Source organism: Macaca nemestrina, chromosome 1, assembly GCF_043159975.1.
Source record: "Macaca nemestrina isolate mMacNem1 chromosome 1, mMacNem.hap1, whole genome shotgun sequence".
NCBI classification, from domain to species: Eukaryota; Metazoa; Chordata; class Mammalia; order Primates; family Cercopithecidae; genus Macaca; species Macaca nemestrina.
This window is the reverse complement of record NC_092125.1, coordinates 102,892,476-102,914,317: the sequence shown is the minus strand read 5'-3', so window position 1 is coordinate 102,914,317 and position 21,842 is coordinate 102,892,476. Positions and strand designations below refer to the sequence as shown.

General features: G+C 45.9%; 1 protein-coding gene across 2 annotated transcripts in view; it reads left to right on the top strand.

Moving 5' to 3' along the window:
* Positions 1-21,212, top strand: part of LOC105498073 (proline rich mitotic checkpoint control factor) — a 34,372-nt gene extending 13,160 nt beyond the window's left edge. The window contains exons 2-7 of one of the 2 annotated variants that reach the window (XM_011769884.3): positions 3,229-3,276; positions 7,550-8,116; positions 13,777-13,872; positions 17,020-17,163; positions 19,641-19,706; positions 20,759-21,212. In XM_011769884.3, coding sequence (XP_011768186.1) covers positions 3,229-3,276; positions 7,550-8,116; positions 13,777-13,872; positions 17,020-17,163; positions 19,641-19,706; positions 20,759-20,845 — 1,008 coding nt within the window. In that variant the 3' untranslated portion in view covers positions 20,846-21,212. The remainder of the gene's footprint in view (positions 1-3,228; positions 3,277-7,549; positions 8,117-13,776; positions 13,873-17,019; positions 17,164-19,640; positions 19,707-20,758) is intronic. The other variant, XM_071083405.1, reaches the window with a different exon arrangement.
* Positions 21,213-21,842: the final 630 nt, after the last annotated feature.

Below are 21,842 nucleotides of genomic sequence, written 5' to 3'. Positions count from 1 at the left end.
ATTACAGGTGTAAGCCACTGGACTGGGCCTATTTTAAATTTTTATTTATTTTTATTTTGTAAAAAATTTCTGGGCCGGGCGCGGTGGCTCAAGCCTGTAATCCCAGCACTTTGGGAGGCCGAGACGGGTGGATCACAAGGTCAGGAGATCGAGACCATCCTGGCTAACACAGTGAAACCCCGTCTCTACTAAAAAATACAAAAAACTAGCCGGGCGAGCTGGCGGGCGCCTGTGGTCCCAGCTACTCGGGAGGCTGAGGCAGGAAAATGGCGTGAACCCGGGAGGCGGAGCTTGCAGTGAGCTGAGATCAGGCCACTGCACTCCAGCCTGGGCGACAGAGCGAGACTCCGTCTCAAAAAAAAAAAAAAAAAAAAAAAAATTTCTGAGTGAGGTCCTTCTTTTATTTTCTATTTCATCTTAAAAAAAAAAAAAATTAGAGGTGGGGGTCTCATTGTGTTGACCAGGCTGGTCTTAAACTCCTGGCCTCAAGTGATTCTCCCATTTTGGCCTCCCAAAGTGCTAGGATTACAGGTGTGAGCCACCATGCCTGGTCTAATTTTTTTTTCTTTTTTTGTTTTTTGAGACAGTCTGCTCTGTCACTCAGACTGGAGTCCAGTGGCACAATCTCAGCGCACTGCAACCTCCGCCTCCTGGGTTCAAGCAATTCTTGTACCTCAGCCTCCTGAGAAGCACGTGTCACCACGCCTGGCTAACTTTTGCATATTTATTTATTTATTTATTTATTTATTTATTTTTATTTATTTTTATTTTTTGAGACGGAGTCTTGCTCTGTCGCCCAGGCTGGAGTGCAGTGGCCAGATCTCAGCTCACTGCAAGCTCCGCCTCCCGGGTTCCCGCCATTCTCCTGCCTCAGCCTCCCGAGTAGCTGGGACCACAGGCGCCGCCACCTCGCCCGGCTAATTTTTTGTGTTTTTAGTAGAGACGGGGTTTCGCTGTGTTAGCCAGGATGGTCTCGATCTCCTGACCTTGTGATCCGCCCGTCTCGGCCTCCCAAAGTGCTGGGATTACAGGCTTGAGCCACCGCGCCCGGCCATTTTTATTTATTTATATTTTTGAGACAGAGTTTCACTCTGTCGCCTGGGCTGGAGTGCAGTGGCATGATCTCGGCTCACTGCAACCTCCGCCTCCCGGGTTCAAGCGATTCTCCTGCCTCAGCCTCCCGAGTAGCTGGGATTACAGCCATGTGCCACCACACCCAGCTAATCTTTTGTATTTTTAGTAGAGACGGGGTTTCACTGTGTTGTTTGGGCTGGTCTCAAACTCCTGGGCTCAAGCAATCCTCCCGCCTTGGCCTCCCAAAGTGCTGGGATTACAGGCGCGAGCCACCGTGCCACTGTCATATGGTAAATTCTATTGTTAATTTTTTAAAATTTTTATTATTTTTATGTAGTATTTGAGACAAGTTCTCACTCTGTCGCCCAGGGTAGAATGCAGTGACATGATCACGGCTCGCTGCAGCCTTGACCTCCTAGGCTCAGGTGACCCACCTCAGCCTCCTGAGTAGCTGGGACTACAGGCGTGTACCACCACGCCTGACTAAATTTATATTCTTAGTTTTCTTAAGGCACCTCCATACAGTTTTCCTTAATGGTAGTACTAATTGAGGGGATGTTTGAACCATACTTCGTGCTCTTATCTTATACTGCCCTTTATTTTTATTTTATTTTGTTTTTTGAGGCAGTCTTGCTCTGTCACCCAGACTGGATTGCAAGATCTTGGCTCATTGTAACCTCTGTTTCCCTGGTTCAAGCATTTCTCCTGCCTCAGCCTCCCGAGTAGCTGGGATTACAGGCACCCACCACCTAATTTTTGCCCAGCTAATTTTTGTATTTTTAGTAGAGACAGGGTTTCACCATGTTGGCCAGGGTGGTCTCAAACTTCTGACCTCAGGTGATCCACCTGTCTTGGCCTCTCAAGGTGCTGAGTTACAGGTGTGAGCCACTGTGCCCGGCCTTGTACTGCCTTTTATTACAGTGATTTGGGTACCTATTATTCTTACTGGATTGTAAATTCTTTGAGGGCAGGTACTTTTTTCATATCATGGCACACACAGGGAATCTTTGAAGCACACTGAGGGAAATGGTCCAGACTGAGACTAGTGGTCTAGGACTCTAGCTGGCCAAGCCCTGCCTGGGACACTGGTTAGGAAATGCTGTGTACAGTACTTAGCACAGTGTCTTGAATATAATAGGTAATTATGATTGAAAGATCCTTGGAACAGGTAAATTCAAAAAGGAACTTGTGAGATATGAGAGCGAGTATAGAACAGCAGAGGATTTGAGTTCTCACAGAATCTTGGAGATGAATGGGATCTGAAATTCTTGCCTAATCACTTTTTTATTTACAGATATCCAAACCAAGGCCCTGGGAACAAATGGAAAGCTTTAAGTTTCATGGTTGGGGGAATAATTTTTTAAAATAAAAAGGTTAAAGCTTGCTATTCGTATGCCTTGTGGTTCTCCTTGACTTGAAGATGCCAAGGAACTGAGATTGAGCTAAAAGTTTAGCTATTTTTCAGCATGAGAGCTTGTCTTAGAAACAATCCTGATGAGTCAGAAGGGTAACACAGATGACCTTCTGTCTTGCCCCAGATCCTTACGATCATCATTTGCCTGCTTTCTTCCTGGGCATGAACAACTGTGTCAGACAATAGATCATACTTGGAGAGGGAATGGATTTCTCCAATGGCTTTGACCTTTAATGCCTCATAGAGGAGTAGTTAACACACCACTCAATCCCACTGGAGTTCCCCAGCTTTGTGGTTATGTAGTCTATATAAGTGGTTTTAAAAGTGAAGCTGAGATTGGGTGAAATTGTAGGCCAATTCCCATTCATCTTCTAGTGGACAGAATTATAGGAAGAAGAATGGATATAGCTTTTCCTTTCCACCAAGGACCAAATGGGAGGAGATAGTCTTAATTTAACAGAAAAGAAATTGATGCCAAAAAGGCTGTGCAACAGGTCTGCGAGGGCAGGGGAATTGAGTAATCAAGGGAGGCCAAGGCATACCCCGATTTCGCTGAAGCTGTTTGAGATCAGGAAGGGAGCTGTGTTGTTTGACTGGGCCTGGGGTGAGTGTACCTCTGACAGAGGTGGGGCGCAGACAAGATGGCCTCTGTTGTCCAACCCTTCCTATGTGCTTTATTTAATGTGTTTCCTTTACTGTCCTGAAACAGTGAGGCCTTACTTCATTTCTTTTTCTCTTAGTCAGATTCTGAGGAAGATGAACCCACAAAGAAGAAAACTATCCTTCAGGTAAGCATTGTGACATAAACCATTTTTTTTTCTCTTCGTGTATTATTTTCTCAAAGACAGAACTTACAGTACCCAGCAGTTTTCAACTTAGGTTTAGAGCAAACACAGATATTTGAGGACTATTTAGGTTTGGCTTTGTTTTTCTTTATAACTTCAGACCTTGTGCATCTATACCCTGTCCACTCTGTTCCTGGCTTTAACATGCTGGTATTACCTTTCCTGGAAGACAGGCAGTGGTAGGGAGATGAATTGTAACTCAATTCAGTTCATTACATATAGTGTAAAAGGATTATTTAGGGAGGGTAGAATAAGTGGATTAGTCAAAATGATGTTAAAATTGTCTGTCTTCTCCCTATCTTATTTTTAACCTAGAAAATAAGCATTTAAATAGCACTTACTGTGTAGTAGGCACTGTTCTAAGTGCTTTACTAGCATTTAATTGATTTCATCCTCATGATAGTGCCTAAGTCATAGTATTATCATCCGTGTTTTACATATGAGGAAACGAGGAATTTGCCTAAGATCAGACAACTAGTATGGGCAGAGCTGGGATTCAGACTCAGGCAATCTGACAATTTTTTTTTTTTTTTTTGAGACGGAGTTTCTCTCTTGTTGCCCAGGCTGGAGTGCAATGGCGTGATCTCGGCTTACCATATCCTCCTCCTCCTAGTTCAAGTGATTCTCCTGCCTCAGCCTCCTGAGTAGCTGGGTTTACAGGCATGCGCCACCACACCTGGCTAATTTTGTATTTTTAGTAGAGCCGGGGTTTCTCCATGTTGGTCAGGCTGGTCTCAAACTCCCGACCTCAGGTGATCTGCCCACCTCGGCCTCCCCAAAGCGCTGGGATTACAGGCGTGAGCCACCACGCCTGACCAGTATTGAGTCCAAGCTCTTAACTGCTGCACTTAGCTCCTTGTAATTGAAACCAGAAGTCCTCAACAAGACAGTGCTAGTAGATGATTTCCCTGCTGTTTGCTTCTGTTTCCCCTCATCTCAGTACCATTATCCTGGCCCCCAGGAGTTTCTTCCCATTCCTTCCACACTTGGTGATTTATATATTCTAACCTGATGTTGATCGTATAAAGTGGCTGTCTTGCCTGGCACGGTGGCTCACACCTGTAATCCCAACACTGGGAGGTCCAGGCAGGCAGATCACCTGAGGTCAGGAGTTTGAGACCAGCCTGACCAACATGGTCTATACTAAAAATACAAAAATTAGCCAGGTGTGGTGGCGGGTGCTTGTTGTCCCAGCTACTTGGGAGGTTGAGGCAGGAGAATCGCTTGAACCCGGGAGATGGAAGTTGCAGTGAGCTGAGATTGTGCCACTGCACTTCAGCCTGGGCAACAGAGCAAGACTCTGTCAAAAATAAATAAATAAATAAGTAAATAAATAATAAAATAAAATAAAATAAATAAAATAGTGGCTGTCTTGTGATTCAAGTATATAGTACGAAGCTGCCCCTTCTCCTGACTCGGTTAAATGTTGCTTCCACCTCTGAGCGGTCTTAGAAGGACGTAGTTGTGTGGAAGTTAGAAAGATAACTGGCGAGGCTGGTGTTTGCATTTATAGTGGATGAAAAAGGAGTCATGGACGACGCTAGCATGCTGAGACTGAGCAAAGGCAGTCCTGTTACCAGGATAGCTTCCTGGAGGAGGTGGACTGGCTCAGAAGGCGCCCCCACTGTAAGACTAACGACTGTAAAGAACAGTCTTCCAGGTGGTAGGAAGAAATGAGTAGACAGGAATTGTGAGCTCTTTTTTTTTTTTTTTTTTTTTTGAGACGGAGTCTCGCTCTGTCGCCCAGGCTGGAGTGCAGTGGCCGGATCTCAGCTCACTGCAAGCTCCGCCTCCCGGGTCCACGCCATTCTCCTGCCTCAGCCTCCCGAGTAGCTGGGACTACAGGCGCCCGCCACCTCGCCCGGCTAAGTTTTTTTTGTATTTTTTAGTAGAGACGGGGTTTCACCGGGTTAGCCAGGATGGTCTCAATCTCCTGACCTCGTGATCCTCCCGTCTCGGCCTCCCAAAGTGCTGGGATTACAGGCTTGAGCCACCGTGCCCGGCAGAATTGTGAGCTCTTAAGGCAGAGTGGGGACCTAGGATTGCAAAGTGTTGTAGCCATGACCCCAGATATCTGATAAGTCAGACACTTCAAAGGTAGCCTGAGGGTGTGCTCCGCCCCATACCTCAGTCTGGTTTCTATGAACTGGAGCCCCTGGGCGCCGCCAGGCTGGACTAACCCAAATTTGTGAACACACACACAGCAAGAAGAGCCCACTCTCCAGATGAGCAGTTGTGTGTGGCTTGACTCAAATGTCTTATTCACTCTGGGCATTTCTTGGCTGAGAAGGCTGGAATACACAGGTACTCTAAGACAGTGACACAGTGACCGTATCCATTCTGTTTTTCCAATTGTCATTTCCCTCAGCTCTACAGTTAGGCCAAGCTGGCCTTTTAGCATAGAGAAAGCAGAATCAGAGATTATTTTGGGTAATAGGAACTCTGAATGGGCTGGGCCAATTAGCTTACAGATCAAAAGTTAAATGCTTGACTCTGGCATTAACAAGCTAATATGCCACATCTATAGGGCCTTCCTTGGGTAGGGTAGGGGACTTTCTTCAGATTAAAAAAATGCAGCATATATATATATACTCATTTCTGGCTGACAAAACTACCTCTGTATGTATGATGGCACTAAACATGCTAAAATTACATATTTTTGTAAAAAGCAGTAATGTCTTAGATTAGGGAAATTTGCAAGCTGAGTAAGTCTGAAAAGAACTGAAGATGATCTTACAAAAACCCTTTCAGTCAGCTAATGTAGGATTCTATGGTCGTAACTAAAAAATACCCTTAGGCCAGGCGCTGTGGCTCACGCCTGTAATCCCAGCACTTTGGAAGGCCGAGGGGATGGATCACAGGTCAGGTGTTCAAGACCAGCTTGGCCAAGATGGTAAAACCCCGTCTCTACTAAAAATACAAAAATTAGCCAGGCATGCATGGTGGTGGGCCCCTGTAATCCCAGCTACTCGGGAGGCTGAGGCAGAGAATTGCTTGAACCTGGGAGGTGGAGGTTGCAGTAAGCCGAGATCATGTCACTGCACACCAGCCTGGGTGACAGAGCAAGACTCCGACTAAAAAAAAAAAAAAAAAAAAAAATACCTTTAGCACTTAAGTCCTGAGGGAGCTGCTCCATCTACACTGAGGCTTCAGGTTCCTATCTAAGGGGGGAAAGAAAAGAGAAAGGAAATCCTGTTTCCTGTGCTCTGGGGATGGTGACAAGGAGAGCAATTTAAAGGGTTGGAAAAAGCTGTGTGAGGCACCTTGCAGTCTCTGGACTCACTGCTTCCTTGTTGAGCGTGCTGGGCCTCCAGTCTTCCCTAGGCACCATTAGCACTGCCGAGGGGTCTCGCTCAGGGTTAACTTTCTCCCTTGATTAGGCAAAGGGACTATTATTTATTTATTTATTTTATTTTTTGAGACGGAGTCTCACTCTGTCACCCAGGCTGGAGTATAGTGGTATGATATTGGCTCACTGCAACCTCCGCCTCCTGGGTTCAATGCAATTCTCCTGCCTCAGCCTCCCAAGTAGCTGGGATTACAGGGCCCAGCTGGGATTATAGGCACCCGCCACCACGCCCGGCTAATTTTTGTATTTTTAGTAGAGGCGGGCCTTCAGTATGTTGGCCAGGCTGGTCTGGAGCTCCTGACCTCGTGATCTGCCCACCTTAGCCTTCCAAAGTGCTGGGATGACAGGCGTGAGCCACTGCGTCTGGCCGGGAGGGAACTTCTGGCAGCAGTATGAATGTCTCTTTTGGACAGAACCTGGTTCCTGATTTTGGGTAGTGTTCCGAAGGAAGGCGAGGGCTCTTGTGTTAAGAGGTCCCTTCAGGACATGGAGAGAGGTTGAGTGATGAGCTGGAGAGACCTGGGCTTTTTGGGAGGAAGGATGATGTGAGGTTAAGAGCATCATATTTGTTGAAGACACAGAGTTGAGGAAGGCTCGCTCTGTGGAAGAGGGCAGTGGAGCTGGGTTGGGATGGAAGAGAAGAAGAATGATACCTCACCTTGGGAGAAGCAGCCCGCAGAAAGGTCTGAGGTAGCAGGAGTCAAGCCCAGATTGGGTGGTCTGAGTGGATGGAAGTAAGGAGGAAACAAGGGCTGGTAAGACTTTAGGCTAGAGAACTTATCTGTAATTGTTGTTTTTGGTGTTGCTAGTACATAAAATCTCACTTGTCATCTTTCTTTCCTCCTACCCCAAACCTGGGCTCATCAGGGATCCGGCGAGGGGACTGGTTTGTCTGCCTTGCTTCCCCAACCTAAAAACCTGACTGTGAAAGAGACTAACAGGTTGCTCCTGCCCCATGCCTTCTCCCGCAAACCCTCGGATGGCTCCCCTGATACCAAGCCCTCCAGACTGGCTTCTAAGACCAAGACTTCCTCTCTTGCCCCTGTTGTGGGCACCACAACCACCACTCCGTCGCCCTCTGCTATCAAGGCTGCTGCCAAGAGTGCTGCCCTGCAGGTGACAAAGCAGATCACGCAGGAGGAAGACGACAGTGATGAGGAAGTAGCCCCCGAAAACTTTTTCTCCCTCCCTGAAAAGGCCGAGCCACCTGGAGTTGAGCCATACCCTTACCCCATCCCCACTGTCCCTGAAGAGCTGCCTCCAGGCACGGAACCAGAGCCGGCTTTCCAGGATGATGCAGCCAATGCCCCCCTTGAATTCAAGATGGCAGCAGGCTCAAGTGGAGCCCCTTGGATGCCTAAGCCTGGGGATGACTACAGCTACAATCAGTTTTCCACGTATGGCGATGCCAATGCTGCTGGTGCTTATTATCAGGTGGGTAGGAGGCACAGAGGGCAGGCGAGGGAATATTGGAACATGGTGGTCAAGGAGAGCTTTGAGCTAGTGATACAGCCTCTGTGGTGTCACTTTGGCTTAATTTATTAGGCTGCAGAACATACCTGTATTCTGAACCATATTAATCTAAATTGCCCAAGTCTTGAAGTCTGACAGGGTGAACCACATAAATGACACCTTTATTTTGAAAACAATCTATTTATTGTTTATTGATCCATAATATTTGTACATATTTGTGATTGATATATATATATATATATATCTGTTTTTTTCTTCCTAACCTTTATTTTAGGTTCAGAAGGTACATATACAGGTTTGTTACATGGGTAAATTGCATGATACAGCGGTTTGGTGTACAGATTTTTTTTTTTTTTTTTTTGAGAGAGAATCTGTGTTGCCCAGGCTGGAGTGCAGTGGTGCAATCTTGGCTCAACTGCAACCTCTGCCTCCTGAGTTCAAGTGATTCTCCTGCCTCAGCCTCCCGAGTAGCTGGGACTACAGGTGTGTGCCACCACTACCATGCCCCGCTAATTTTTGTATTTGTATTTTATATTTTTTGAGATGGAGTCTTGTTCTGTTGCCCAGGCTGGAGTGCAGTGGCACGATCTTGACTCACTGCAACCTCTACCTCCCAGGTTCAAGCAACTCTCCCTCTTCAGCCTCCCTAATAGCTGGGACTACAGGCACATTCCACCATGCCTGCTAATTTAATTTTTGTATTTTTAGTAGAGACGGGTTTCACCATTTGACCAGGTTGGTCTCAAACTTCTGGCCTTAAGTGATCTGTCCATTTCAGCCTCCTAAAGTGATAAGATTATAGTGTGAGCCACCACACTTGGCTATAATAGGTAGTTTTTGATCCTCACCCTCCACACTCAAGTAGGCCCTGGTGTCTATTGTTCCCTTCCTTGTGTCCATGTGTACTCAGTATTTAGTTCCCATTTATAAGTGAAAACGTGGTATTTGGTTTTCTGTTTCTGTGTTAATTTGCTTAATGGCTTCCAGCTCCATCCATGCTGCTGCAAAGGACATGATTTTGTTCTTTTTTTATGGCTGTGTAGTATTCCATGGTATATGTGTACCACATTTTCTTTTTTCAGTCCATTGTTGATGGGCATGTAGGTTGGTTCTGTGTCTTTGCTATTGCGAATAGTGCTGTGATGAAATGTGTGCATGTGTTTTTACAGTAGAATAATTTATATTCCTTTGGTTATATACCCAGTAATGGAGTTGCTGGGTTGAATGGTAGCTCTGTTTTAAGTTCTCTGAGAAATCTCCAAACTGCTTTCTATGGTGGCTGAACTAATTTACATTCCCATCTCCAGTGTATAAGTGTTCTCGTTTTCTCCACAACCTTGCCAGCATGTTATTTTTTTACTTTGCAATAATAGCCATTCTGACTGGTGTGAGATGGTATCTCATTGTAGTTTTGATTTGTATTTCCCTGATAATTAGTGATGTTGAGCATTTAAAGATATAGATATTGGCCATTTCTATTACTTGTTTTGAGAAGTGTCTATTCAGATCCTTTGCCCACTTTTTCATGAAATTATTATTATTTTAATTGTTAAGTTTGAGTTTCTTGTATATTCCACAATATAGTCCCTTGTCAGATGGATAGTTTGTAAATATTTTCTCCCGTTCTACATGTTGTCTCTTCATTCTGTTGTTTCCTTTGCTATGCAGAAGCTTTTTGGTTTAATATAGTGCCATTTGTCGAAGTTCGGTTGTGTGTATGTGTTTTTTTGTTTTGTTTTGTTTTTTCCCCCAAGATGGAATCTCGCTCTGTCACCTAGGCTGGAGTGCAGTGGTGCAGTCTCGGCTCACTGCATCCTCTGCCTCCCAGGTTCAAGAGATTCTCTTGCCTCAGCCTTGAGTAGCTGGGATTACAGGTGCCTGCCACCACACCCGGCTAATTTTTGTATTTTTATTTATTTATTTATTTAGAGACGGAGTTTCGCTCTTGTTGCCCAGGCTGGAGTGCAATGGCGCGATCTCGGTTCACCACAACCTCCGCCTCCCACGTTCAAGTGATTATCCAGCCTCAGCCTCCCGAGTAGCTTGGATTACAGGCATGCGCCACCACACCTGGCTAATTTTTTGTATTTTTAGTAGAGGCGGGTTTCTCTATGTTGGTCAGGCTGGTCTCGAACTCCTGACCTTAGGTGATCCGCCCACTTCAGCCTCCCAAAGTACTGGGATTACAGGCGAGAGCCACTGCGCCTGGGCATTGTTTTTATTTAATTAATTAATTAATTAATTAATTTTTTTCTTGAGACAGGGTCTTGCTCTGTCGCCCAGGCTGGAGTGCAGTGGTGCGATCCCAGCTCACTACAACCTCCGCCTCCTGTGTTCAAGCGATTCTCCTGCCTCAGTCTCCTGGGTAGCTGGGATTACAGGCATGTGCCACCACGCCCGGCTAATTTTTTTTGTATTTTTAGTAGAGACGGGGTTTCACCATGTTGGCCAGGCTGGACCTGAACTCCTGACCTCAAATGATCAGGATCCTGACCTCCCAAAGTGCTGGGATTACAGATGTGAGCTCCCGCACCCTGCCTATTTTTAATTTTTAATTTTTTTACTTTTGAGATGGAGTCTTGCTCTGTCACCCAGGCTGGAGTGCAGTGGTATGATCCCGGCTCACTGCAACCTCCACCTCCCGGGTTCAAGCGATTCTCCTGCCTCAGGCCTCTTGAGTAACTGGGTTTATACCCGCCTGCCCCACGCCTGGCTAATTTTTGTATTTTTAGTAGAGACTGGGTTTCACCATGTTGGTCAGGCTGGTCTGGAACTCCTGATCTCAGGTGATCTGCTCGCCTTGGACTCCCAAAGTGATGGGATTACAGGTGTGAGCCACCGTACCCCGCCGACTTTTGGTTTTATTGTCTGTGCTTTTGAGGTTTTAGCTGTAAAATTTTTGCCTAGACCAGTGTCCTGGAGCACTTCCCCTATGTTGAAAACAAAATCTGATTGTGGGAGCTGATGAGAGGTATGAAGGGAAGGCGGAAGAGGACTGGTATCTAATCTTGGAGTTACAAGATAGCTTCCTGAAATGTGGATAATGAGGATAAGGGAATCTATGGCATAGACTTCTAGATAGCAGTTAGTCTAAGAAGAGTTTCTAGAGGTGAGGAGTATTGAGAAAAACAGGAAGGGACAGTTGGGGCCAAAGAGGAAAGAATGGAATCTGGAGGGTTGAGTGCAAAATAAGAATAAAGAGAATCCCCTCACCACCCCCCCACCCCCCAAAAAAAAGAAGAATAAAGAGAATCGTGAGCGTGATTTGAGGTTTGAATCTCAAGCTGAGTTTGGGCAAGTTACTTAACCGCCTCTCAGTCTCAGGTTCTTTAGGTTAAAATGGGATATCAGAGCAACTCAAAGCATTGCTAAAATAATTACATTAGTTTAGCATGGTGGTTCCTGGAAAATAGTCAATGTTCAATAAATGCTGATTGTAACTTTTTATTCATGTTGTATTCACCTGTTGTTTGGAAGAGATATTTAGATTTGATCCGTATGGCCTCAGAGAGTAAAAGTATAGAATGCCAGGTTGTAAGTAGGTTTAAGAGATAATTCCTAGCAGTCAGAGCTTCCCAAGATGTAGAGGGCTCCTAGGAGCAGGAGCTGGGGGACGTGGCACCAGTGGTGGAGTTGAACAGAGGCAGCTTGCTGGCCCCATAACTGGGCAGCTTCAGCAAGTTTAAAAACTGCTGACCTGGGATAGTTGGAAGACTTAAGTCCCTTCAACCACTGTGATTCTCTGAATGCTCAGCATTATTGTTTTCAATCCGGGCATGAGTGAAGAGGGAGGGCTCTGTGGAGAACCTGTTCTGACCGAATACTTTGAAAACAATTGTGTTTCCTAAATCTTTGCTGTTAAGCCTTGTTGTTTCATATAGGCTGAGCAGAGATAGTATATCTGCCCTTAAGGTTGTTGTTAGAAGGATGGAGGAAGATAGGCTGGGCCTGGTGGGTCACGCCTGTAATCCCAGCACTTTGGGAGGCCAAGGTGGGTGGATCACCTGAGGTTAGGAGTTCGAGACCAGCCTGACCAATATGATGAAACTCCGTCTTTAGTAAAAATACAAAAATTAGCTGGGCGTGGTGGCATGCGCCTATAATCCCAGCTACATGGGAGACTGAGACAGGAGAATCACTTGAACCCAGGAGGCGGAGGTTGCAGTGAGCCAAGGTGGCACCATTGCACTCCAGCCTAGGCAACAAGAGCGAAACTCCATCTCAAAAAACAAACAAAAAAAAAGAAGGATGGAGAAAGATAGTGTTTTTAACTCTTTAGCAGGAAAAAAAAGATGCTATTTAGGCTGGGCGCGGTGGCTCAAGCCTGTAATCCCAGCACTTTGGGAGGCCGAGACGGGCGGATCACGAGGTCAGGAGATCGAGACCATCCTGGCTAACACGGTGAAACCCCATCTCTACTAAAAAAATACAAAAAACTAGCCGGGCGCGGTGGCGGGCGCCTGTAGTCCCAACTACTCGGGAGGCTGAGGCAGGAGAATGGCGTGAACCCGGGAGGCGGAGCTTGCAGTGAGCTGAGATCCGGCCACTGCACTCCAGCCTGGGCGGCAGAGTGAGACTCCGTCTCAAAAAAAAAAAAAAAAAAAGATGCTATTTAAATTGAATAACAAATTAGAATTCTATGTGCAGTTATAAACACCATTGAGATAATCTATGTAAACTAAAGCACTTTAAATACACTAGGGGACTCTGAAATTTAAATGTATCTTATTGTGAATACCATTTAAAAAAAATCCATACTCTAATTGCTCTGGATTTTTATATATTATTTTTATGTAGTGAATATTAAACCTATTTTCATTTAGCTCATCATAAAATGAATATTCTTAGAGGGGCATTTCTTGGCATTTAAGACGAAGTGGAAGAATTAGGAAAAAGTGTAGGCCCTTGGAGGAAACAGTTTATTGGCCCTGTGGCTGCCTGACTTGGCCAAGCAGGGGCCTTGCCCTTGCCTTCACCCTCCTCTTCTTTAGGATCTGCAACAACATCTGGGCCACTCACCTCTAAGGGGAATCATGAGATTCCTGAACTAAAAATCTGGTAAATAAACCTGCTTTGTTCCCAGCTTTGTAAGTTTCATTGTATCCTAATAGTGGTTATTTTAAATCAGAGATCTATAGCCTCCCCACCCCATTTAGACTGTTTCCCTGTATCCACGGGACCAAACTAGATTGAGGAGCAGGAATGGCATGACATATGCCTTCTTGTCCCTGCTCACATCGTAGCTCATTGGGGTCTTATGAGCAGGAGGAGCAGGGCTGAGGGCATGGTAGAGGTAAGGGGTGAGAGTCGCTCTTAGGAAGTAGCTGAGGGAGTAAGGTATAGACTGAAGCAGGAGAGACAGTTTTTATTTCTTGTTACCCTTTCCTAAAAAATATCCATCTGTCTGGATAGTGTAGATGAGAAAAGCTGTAGGGACTGTTCTTGAGTTATAGGTAGGTCCTTGGGATCTATGCCTTTAACTGGTCTGTTTGAAGAAGCTGTAGTGTGGATATCTCACCACTGCCTCTTTGATGATGATTTTCCATTTCTGGACAGACCTTACCTTCCCCTCTCCAACTGTGCCCTCAGTTGGTGTGTTTTTCTTTCCTGTTTGGCTGCAGGATTATTACAGTGGTGGCTACTATCCTGCACAGGACCCGGCCCTGGTCCCACCCCAGGAAATTGCCCCAGATGCCTCCTTCATCGATGACGAAGCAGTAAGTTAACAAAGCACAAGTGACCATCTTTGACCCCTGGACACCATGTTTCAAATCTGAAGCCAAAGGAAATTAAAAAACACACACACACACAAGACAAAACTGTATCAGGATTAGGTTGGCAACATGTAACGGAGAAACTCTAATTAGTAGTGGCTTATATAAAGCAAGTTAGTTTTTTTCTTCATGGAAGAAGGATACAGGGGTGCTTTGGAAGCTCCACAGAGTTAGGGATCTAGTCTCTTTTTTTTGGGTAGAGACGGGGTCTTGCTTGTTGCCCAGGCTGCACTTGAACTCCTGGGCTCAAGCAATCCTTCTGCCTTGGTATCCCAAAGTGGTGGGATTACAGGTGTGATTTACCATGCCTGGCCTCAGTCTCTTTCTGATCATTGCTTTGCCATCCCTAGGCTGTGGCCTTTATTCTTACGGTCCATGATAGCAGTTAAAGCTACAGCCATCACACTGGCATTGAAGCTGCAGCGGGGTAGAGAAAGAAAGAGGAGGAACACTTCACCTCCCTTTCTAGGAGACTTCCTGAAAGTTCCTAAGAGCACGTCCATTTTGATCTCACTGACTAGAATCTGCTCAAGTCATCATAGCTAGTTGTTTGGTTTTTTTTGTTTTCTGTTTTTTTGTTTTGAGCAGAGTCTTGCTCTGTCGCCCAGGCTCGAGTACGGTGGCACGATCTCAGCTCACTGCAACCTCTGCCTCCCAGGCTCAAGCGATTCTTGTGCCTCAGCCTCCTGAGTAGGAGTAGCTGGGATTACAGGCATGTGCCACCATGCCCAACTAATTTTTGTATTTTTAGTAAAGATGGGGTTTCACCACATTGGCTCAGGCTAGTCTCAAACTCCTGGCCTCAAGTGATCAGCCCATCTTGGCCTTCCAAAGTGCTGGGATTACAGGCGAGAGCCATCGCATCTAGCCGGCCATGTCTAGTTCTAAGGGGGTCTAGGAAATGTAGTGTTTTATTAGTTGTGTGGTAATATGCCTAGCAAAAATTTTGGATTCTTTCACACTAAAGAAGAGGAGAATGGATCTGGGGAGGCACCAAGAAGCTATGTTAAATAACCCTTGTGTTTCACATAATGGTCTCTCCCTGCTGCTAGCTTTCCCAAGCTTCAGCAAAAGGAAGGGTAAAAGCACAATGTCCTGTGACTTTCAGGCCGTTATTCGGGATATAAAGTACTGTTCTATCTTATCTGCAGGGAAGTCGTCACAGCCTATTAGGAGGGATCTGCAGAAATAGGGGGTGCTACCTTTCCATGGGGGTTCTTATAAAAAATAATTCTTCTCTGCTTACCTTTTCCCAGAAAGGTGTCCATCCCTTTGCATACTTCTGCCTGTGCTTGATACTGTTCATCCACTTCCCTATGGATCTCCTTCTTGGCAGGTTTGATAGTTGGTTTCTTTGGGAACCAACTAAGCCTAGGAGACAGCTGAGAACCCACTTAGTGGCAAAAGTCAGTTTCTTATAGGTGGAGTGAGTATAGAAGGCCTCACTAATGTTGAGATCAGGACCTGGGTCTCACTGAAGCTTCTGAGTTTTAAAATTCTATTCTCCTTCACCCACATTCCCTTTGAGGCACACCTCTGGATGACTTGTGTGGTTTGCATTTTGTTTTTTTGGGAAGAGGAAAGAGTAGCAGTCTCCTAGAAAGTTTACTGGGCTTTCTTTTTTCTTTACCCTTAAAAACTTTTGAAGTTAAAGCTAAGCCTCTGTGTGTGTGTGTGTGAGGCTCCTTTTCTATGCAGCCCCACATTCTTTGTCTCTGATGTCCAGTTTGGTGTGGGGTCTGTTGATTCGGTGATACCGAACAATTAGAAGGAACAGAGATGGACAAAGAACTGATTTTTAAAGGAGAAATCCTGGAGTTCTGTGTTTTTTTGGGGCTTGGAATTTTATTTTTTTAGAGGCAAAGTCTTGCTGTGTTTCCCAGGGACCACAGGCACGCACCACCACACCCGGCTAATTTTTAAATTTTTTTATAGAGATGGGGTCTCACTTTATTGCCCAGGCTTGTCTCAAACTCCTGGGCTCAAGTGATCCTCCCACCCTTGCCTCCCAAAATGCTGGTATTATAGGTGTGAGTCACCCTGCCTGGCCTGCTCTGAATTCTTTTTTTTTGAGTCTGAAAACTCTTTTGAGACAGAGTTTCACTCTTCTTGCCCAGGCCAGAGTGCAATGGTGCAATCTCGGCTCTCCGCAACCTCTGCCTCCCTGGTTCAAGCAATTCTCCTGACTCAGCCTCCCAAGTAGCTGGGATTACAAGTATGCACCACCACGCCTAGTTGATTTTATATTTTTAGTAGAGACGAGGTTTCTCCATGTTGGTCAGGCTGGTATTAAACTCCCGACCTCAGGTGATCTGCCTGCCTCGGCCTCCCAAACAAAGTGCTGGGATTACAGTTGTGAGCCACCGTTCCCGGCCTGCTCTGAATTCTTTTTTTTTTTTTTTGAGACAGAGTCTCGCTCTGTCGCCCGCGGCTGGAGTGCAGTGGCCGGATCTCAGCTTACTGCAAGCTCCGCCTCCCGGGTTTACGCCATTCTCCTGCCTCAGCCTCCCCAGTAGCTGGGACTACAGGCGCCCGCCACCTCGCCTGGCTAGTTTTTTTGTATTTTTTAGTAGAGACGGGGTTTCACCTGGTTAGCCAGGATGTTCTTGATCTCCTGATCTTGTGATCCGCCCGTCTCGGCCTCCCAAAGTGCTAGAATTACAGGCTTGAGCCACGGCGCCCGCCCTGAATTCTTAATTTGAAAATTGTATGCAGTCCTTTTAGGCAGATATTAAAAATAAAATTGATTCAGGGGTACATGTGCCAGTTTGTTACATGGATATATTGCATAGTGGTAGGCAGATACTGTTTGAGTACAAATTCATACCACTGGTTCTCTGTTGTCATTCATGTTTGGAGATACCTCTTAGCTTCCCTTTTCCTGGGTTCAAGAGACGTTCTGAGTACAAGTAGCCTTTCATCTGGCATCAAGGGAATTTGGTAGGTGGCAGGGTAAAAGGACGTAGAGAAGAACTGAGGGTGCCTTGGGATTGGTGAGTCACAAAATCATTCCATAAACTCTGGCTCTTTAGTGACATCTGCCGACCCCCTTGCCCAGATTCCTGACTCCTGCATTTTTTTCTTTTCTAGTTTAAGCGGCTGCAGGGCAAGAGAAACCGAGGGAGAGAAGAAATCAACTTTGTGGAGATTAAAGGTGATGACCAGCTCAGTGGGGCCCAGCAATGGATGACTAAGTCATTGACAGAAGAGAAAACCATGAAGTCATTCAGCAAAGTAAGTGGGAACGGTCTATTGAGTGGTCAACTTGGGAGGCTGCAAAGCAAAATCTTGTCTTACTCCCCGTCTAGACCCCACACCCCATTGTTATTGTCACAGCACCTTTAGTAAACACATTTTGCCTATGGTACTTGAGTATGCAGCAAACCTCACAGATACAGCAGCTCCTTCCCTCTAGAACTTTGCGGGAGTTTAACAGCTCTCCAGCTAGATGGGAGGTCTGGTTGCTGAGACTGAGTAGTTGGAGAGGACTCCAGCCTGTGGCTGTGGCTCCTTCCCAGGCTGCACAGAATCCACAGCTACTCTACTCTTTCCCTACAGTCAGATCCTTCTTTCCTTTTCTTGATTTAAAGTTTTTTGCTTTTTTTTGTTTTAATTTTTATTCTTTTAAAATACTGTCTTCTTCATTTCCTTCCCTCCCTTCTTCCTTTTCTCCTTTCTTCGTTCCAGTTGTTTTCATTTTTTGGTGGTGGTTTTTTTTGGTTTTGTTTTGTTTTTCAGAGTCTCACTCTGTTGCCCAGTCTGGCATGCACTGGCTCAGTCACAGCTCATTGCAACCTCTGCCTCCCAGGCTCAAGTGATCCTCCCACCTCAGCCTCCTGAGTTGCTGGGACTGCAGGTGCATGCCACCATACCCATCTAATTTTTGTATTTTTTTGTAGAGTTGGGGTTTCACCATATTGTCCAGGCTGGTGTTGAACTCCTGGCCTCAAGTGATCCACCCACCTTGGCCTTGACCTCCCAAAGTGCTGGGATTACAGGCATGAGCCACTATACCCGGCCCCAGTTAGTTCATTGTTTCAAGCTGGGACCTGGCTCAGCACATCTTTGAGGTGTGAGCACAACAGAACCTCAGAAATCCTGGAGTCCCTAGATTCTGAGTGTGCAACTCTTCTGTGTTCTCTTCATTATTGATTGTAGCCAGCTGTAGTCTTTCCAGTGCCTTTATTCATCACATTTCCCGCACTATACTCCTGCCTTTTCTGTCCTAGTTGTCTTTAGTCAGTATGATGAACATTTCTTCACCTAGTAGCTGAGAACAGCAAATGTGGACATTTATGAGCCTGCCACAGGAGGGAAAATGTGGAAAAGCCCTGGACTTGAGCCCAGCACCAGCAAGGCCAAGGTCGAGGATTTTGTTCCCTTTTCCTCCCCTCATTTGCTTTGCTTTGTTCTATGGCCACAGATGGCCATACAAGCTCCAGCCGTTTGTTTTAACTGAATGCTGGCGGTCATACAGGACAGAGCAAAGGATTGTGGTTAGATCAGCATAGATCCATCACTGTTTACTGGAAAAACCACTTAGGAGAGCATGCTCTACCAACTGTGGGTCGAGAAGCATAGTCACATAGTAATAGCTACTGTTGTTAATGCTCACTGTGGGCCAGGAATGGAGCTGGATGTTTTATGTATGTCATCTTTAACTGTCACATTAAATGACATTAAATAACAGCAAGCAATTAGTATTTGCTCTTTTCCTATCTCCAAGTTTTCTTGCCACCGTCTCATTATATTGAACTAGATTTTGTTAAAAGGAGAAAAAGATATGGTCCTTGTCCTTGAGGAGTTGACAGCATAGTTGGGAAGAAGAGATTTAAGGACACTTGAGTGTAAATGATTACAGTGCAAATTGATTACATAAGTGCTGAGGAGACTCTAGAGAGGAGTTTTGGGAGTTGGGTGGAGATGATTAGGAAGCTTCTAGTCTGAGACAACTCTGGCAGAGGACAGAAAAACCACAGAATGAAAGCCCAGACCAATATAGACTTTGACAGTAAATCATTTGCATCAAAGTTTGGTTACGGGTTCAGTGCAGTTACGGGCGGAGGCTGGAAGACTGGGGAGAGGTAGAGTGATTGTGAAATTTCTAATTCCAGGGAAACTGCTGGCACTTACTAGAATGGGGAAGGTGGGGGTTTTAGCCAGAGGTGATTGATGGGAGCGAGCTTGATAAGCAGTAGGTGGGAGACAGGCTAGACATCTGGCTTGACTGGGGAGAAGAGGACAGAGATGAAGAGGGTTTGAAGGGAGATGGGCACAGGGATTGTGGGAGGACCTGGCAGGGGGGCAGAAGGTCACCTGTGCCCTGGCCCACAAACTGTTTCAGACTGATTGCAGGCAGTAAAACTGGTCTCAGATGTCCATAGCAGACAGAGCCCCATGCTGGGTGCTAGGGGTAGGGTGGGATTACCAAAGACGCAGAAGACAGTCCTGACCTCAAAGTAGTTCCAGTCTAGTGGGGGATATTAGCAGGCTATTTCAGGCAAGTGTTCTGAGCTGGGTTTTTTGGTATAATGGCTTTAATAAAAATAAAGGCTTTGTAAGTATATAGAGGTAAAAACAGCTCCAACTTTTCTCCCCCAGGATCTGGGCTGCGGAATTGGCTTTTAGTCCCTAATACCACACCATCTGGGCACGTGAGGAACTTCTGCTTTCATCCTGTGGGTTAATGAGTATGTTTTCTTCTCTTGCAGAAGAAAGGTGAGCAGCCAACAGGCCAGCAGCGGCGGAAGCACCAGATCACATATCTTATTCATCAGGTGAGAGAGAGCTGAGGGCTCTGGCTCAGGCAGGATCTCTGTAAATCTGGTAATTTGAAGGCTGAATTTGAGTTAGAAACCCAGATGCCAGGGACCATCTTTCAGCAGGCATCCTCTGCTGTTCTCAGAGTGGCCACTAGGAGGGGATACATCTTTCAGAATTATCCTGCTCTGCTTCAGTCTCAATGCAGATAAGATTCAGGTGCAGGTGCTTAGAATAAAACTCTCTCTTTTTTTTTTTTTGAGATGGAGTCTTGCTCTGTCGCCCAGGCTGAAGTACAGCGGCGTGGTCTCGGCTCACTTCAAGCTCCGCCTCCCGGGTTCACGCCATTCTCCTGCCTCAGCCTCCCGAGTAGCTGGGACTACAGGTGCCTGCCACCTCGCCCGGCTAGTTTTTTTTTTTTGTATATTTTAGTAGAGACGGGGTTTCACCATGTTAGCCAGGATGGTCTTGATCTCCTGACCTTGTGATCCACCCGTCTCGGCCTCCCAAAGTGCTGGGATTACAGGCTTGAGCCACCGTGCCCGGCCACCTCCTAGTTTTTCACAGCTTCAGTCATTACTTTAAAATTGTTTGAATTTCTAAGGTACTACACGCTGTTTTCAACACAATTGCAAAACTGCATCTCCAGGCCAGGCAATTGTTTGTTGGTGTTCTGTTTTGACTGATCCAAGCCTTTGAGGCTGTCCTCTCCTACTCTGCCGGTTGGGTGTCTAAGGCAGCAGATTTTCTTCCTTTTAGATGCTAAATTCTAGTTTTCATTTGCCCATTTCCCACTTCAGCTTTTGAATTTTAATTCTACTAGAGGAAGCACCAGGATTCTTGAGTCTTTATTCTGCTTAAACCTTGATAACTCTCCAAAGAAATGATTTTTCTTTGCTTTCTTGGGGTCTTCCCCTTTTACTTCGATAAGTCTTTCAAGGAGTTTGCAGTTTCCCCATAATCATTTTGATAGGAGAAAGATTTTACATTGGGAAGCTCACAGAGGCAAGAGGACAGCGTTTCTCAGAATTCCGGTTTGACCCTCCCCTCCCCTTCTTCCTTGCCACAGGCCAAGGAGCGGGAGCTGGAACTGAAGAACACCTGGTCGGAGAACAAGCTCAGCCGCCGTCAGACCCAAGCCAAATATGGATTCTAGGGCTCTGGAACTGATGGCTCCCAGGATCTCCTGCCAGCCCAGCTGGCCTGGCCCCCAGCTTCACCTCTGGGACCCCAGCAGCTGCTCTAAGCCCAGGATCTCTTTCCCCAAGGACCCAGCCCTCGCCTCTGCGAGAATGAACATATTTGATAGATTTTTCTTAACAAGTTAGAAAATTCAGCTCCTGTCTGTCCTGGAGCTAGCAAAGACTTGTGTGATGCCTCTGAAGGGGCTCTGAGTTCTGGGATGGGAGTTTTGCTCCCTGTCAGGTGTGATGAAATGTTGAACCCTCCCCACCACCACTTTTTTTTTTTTTTTTAAACCAGGGATGTCTGTTGAAATAAAACATTCAGTCTGACAAACATTGCCTGCCCTGTCTCTGGATTTGTGTTTACCTTGTATAAAGCACCTTCCAAATGATCTTGAGCTGCCTGATTGCTTTGCTATTTTTTCTCTGTATCCACCGTCTATCTGTGTTTGTGGCCATTGAAAACCCTAGAAATGGTATGCACAACTTTATATGAGGTGGGATGATTTTCAGAGAGACCTGTGGTCCCAAATATGTATTGCTTATCTCAGGTACCTCTGGAGACTGGGTGAAGTCAGGAGGTTTTTTCAGTAGCACAAAATAGTTGTCAGACATAAAAATCCTATCCAGCAAGAGGTAAAGTGGCAAAATCCCTGTCCCTAAAGATAATTCAGATTGACACTGGTAGTCCATTGGTCTGGATTGGTTTGGAAGCTTCACATTGAACTTGGGTGCCAGAGATACCCTTGGAGACGTCCAGAGCCCTAGCCTTTGTTGAAGAAAGGAGGTACAGGGTCTATAGACTCCAATTATCTGTAATGCACTGTGACGCTCAGAAGTGACAAGACAGATGGCATAATTCCAAAAACAATGTGCAACTCATACTGCAAACCACCACTGAAAAATACGGCTAAGGGTATCAGGATTCCAGTAGGGCTTAGCTGCTGTGGTTTCCTGCAGGAAAGTAGC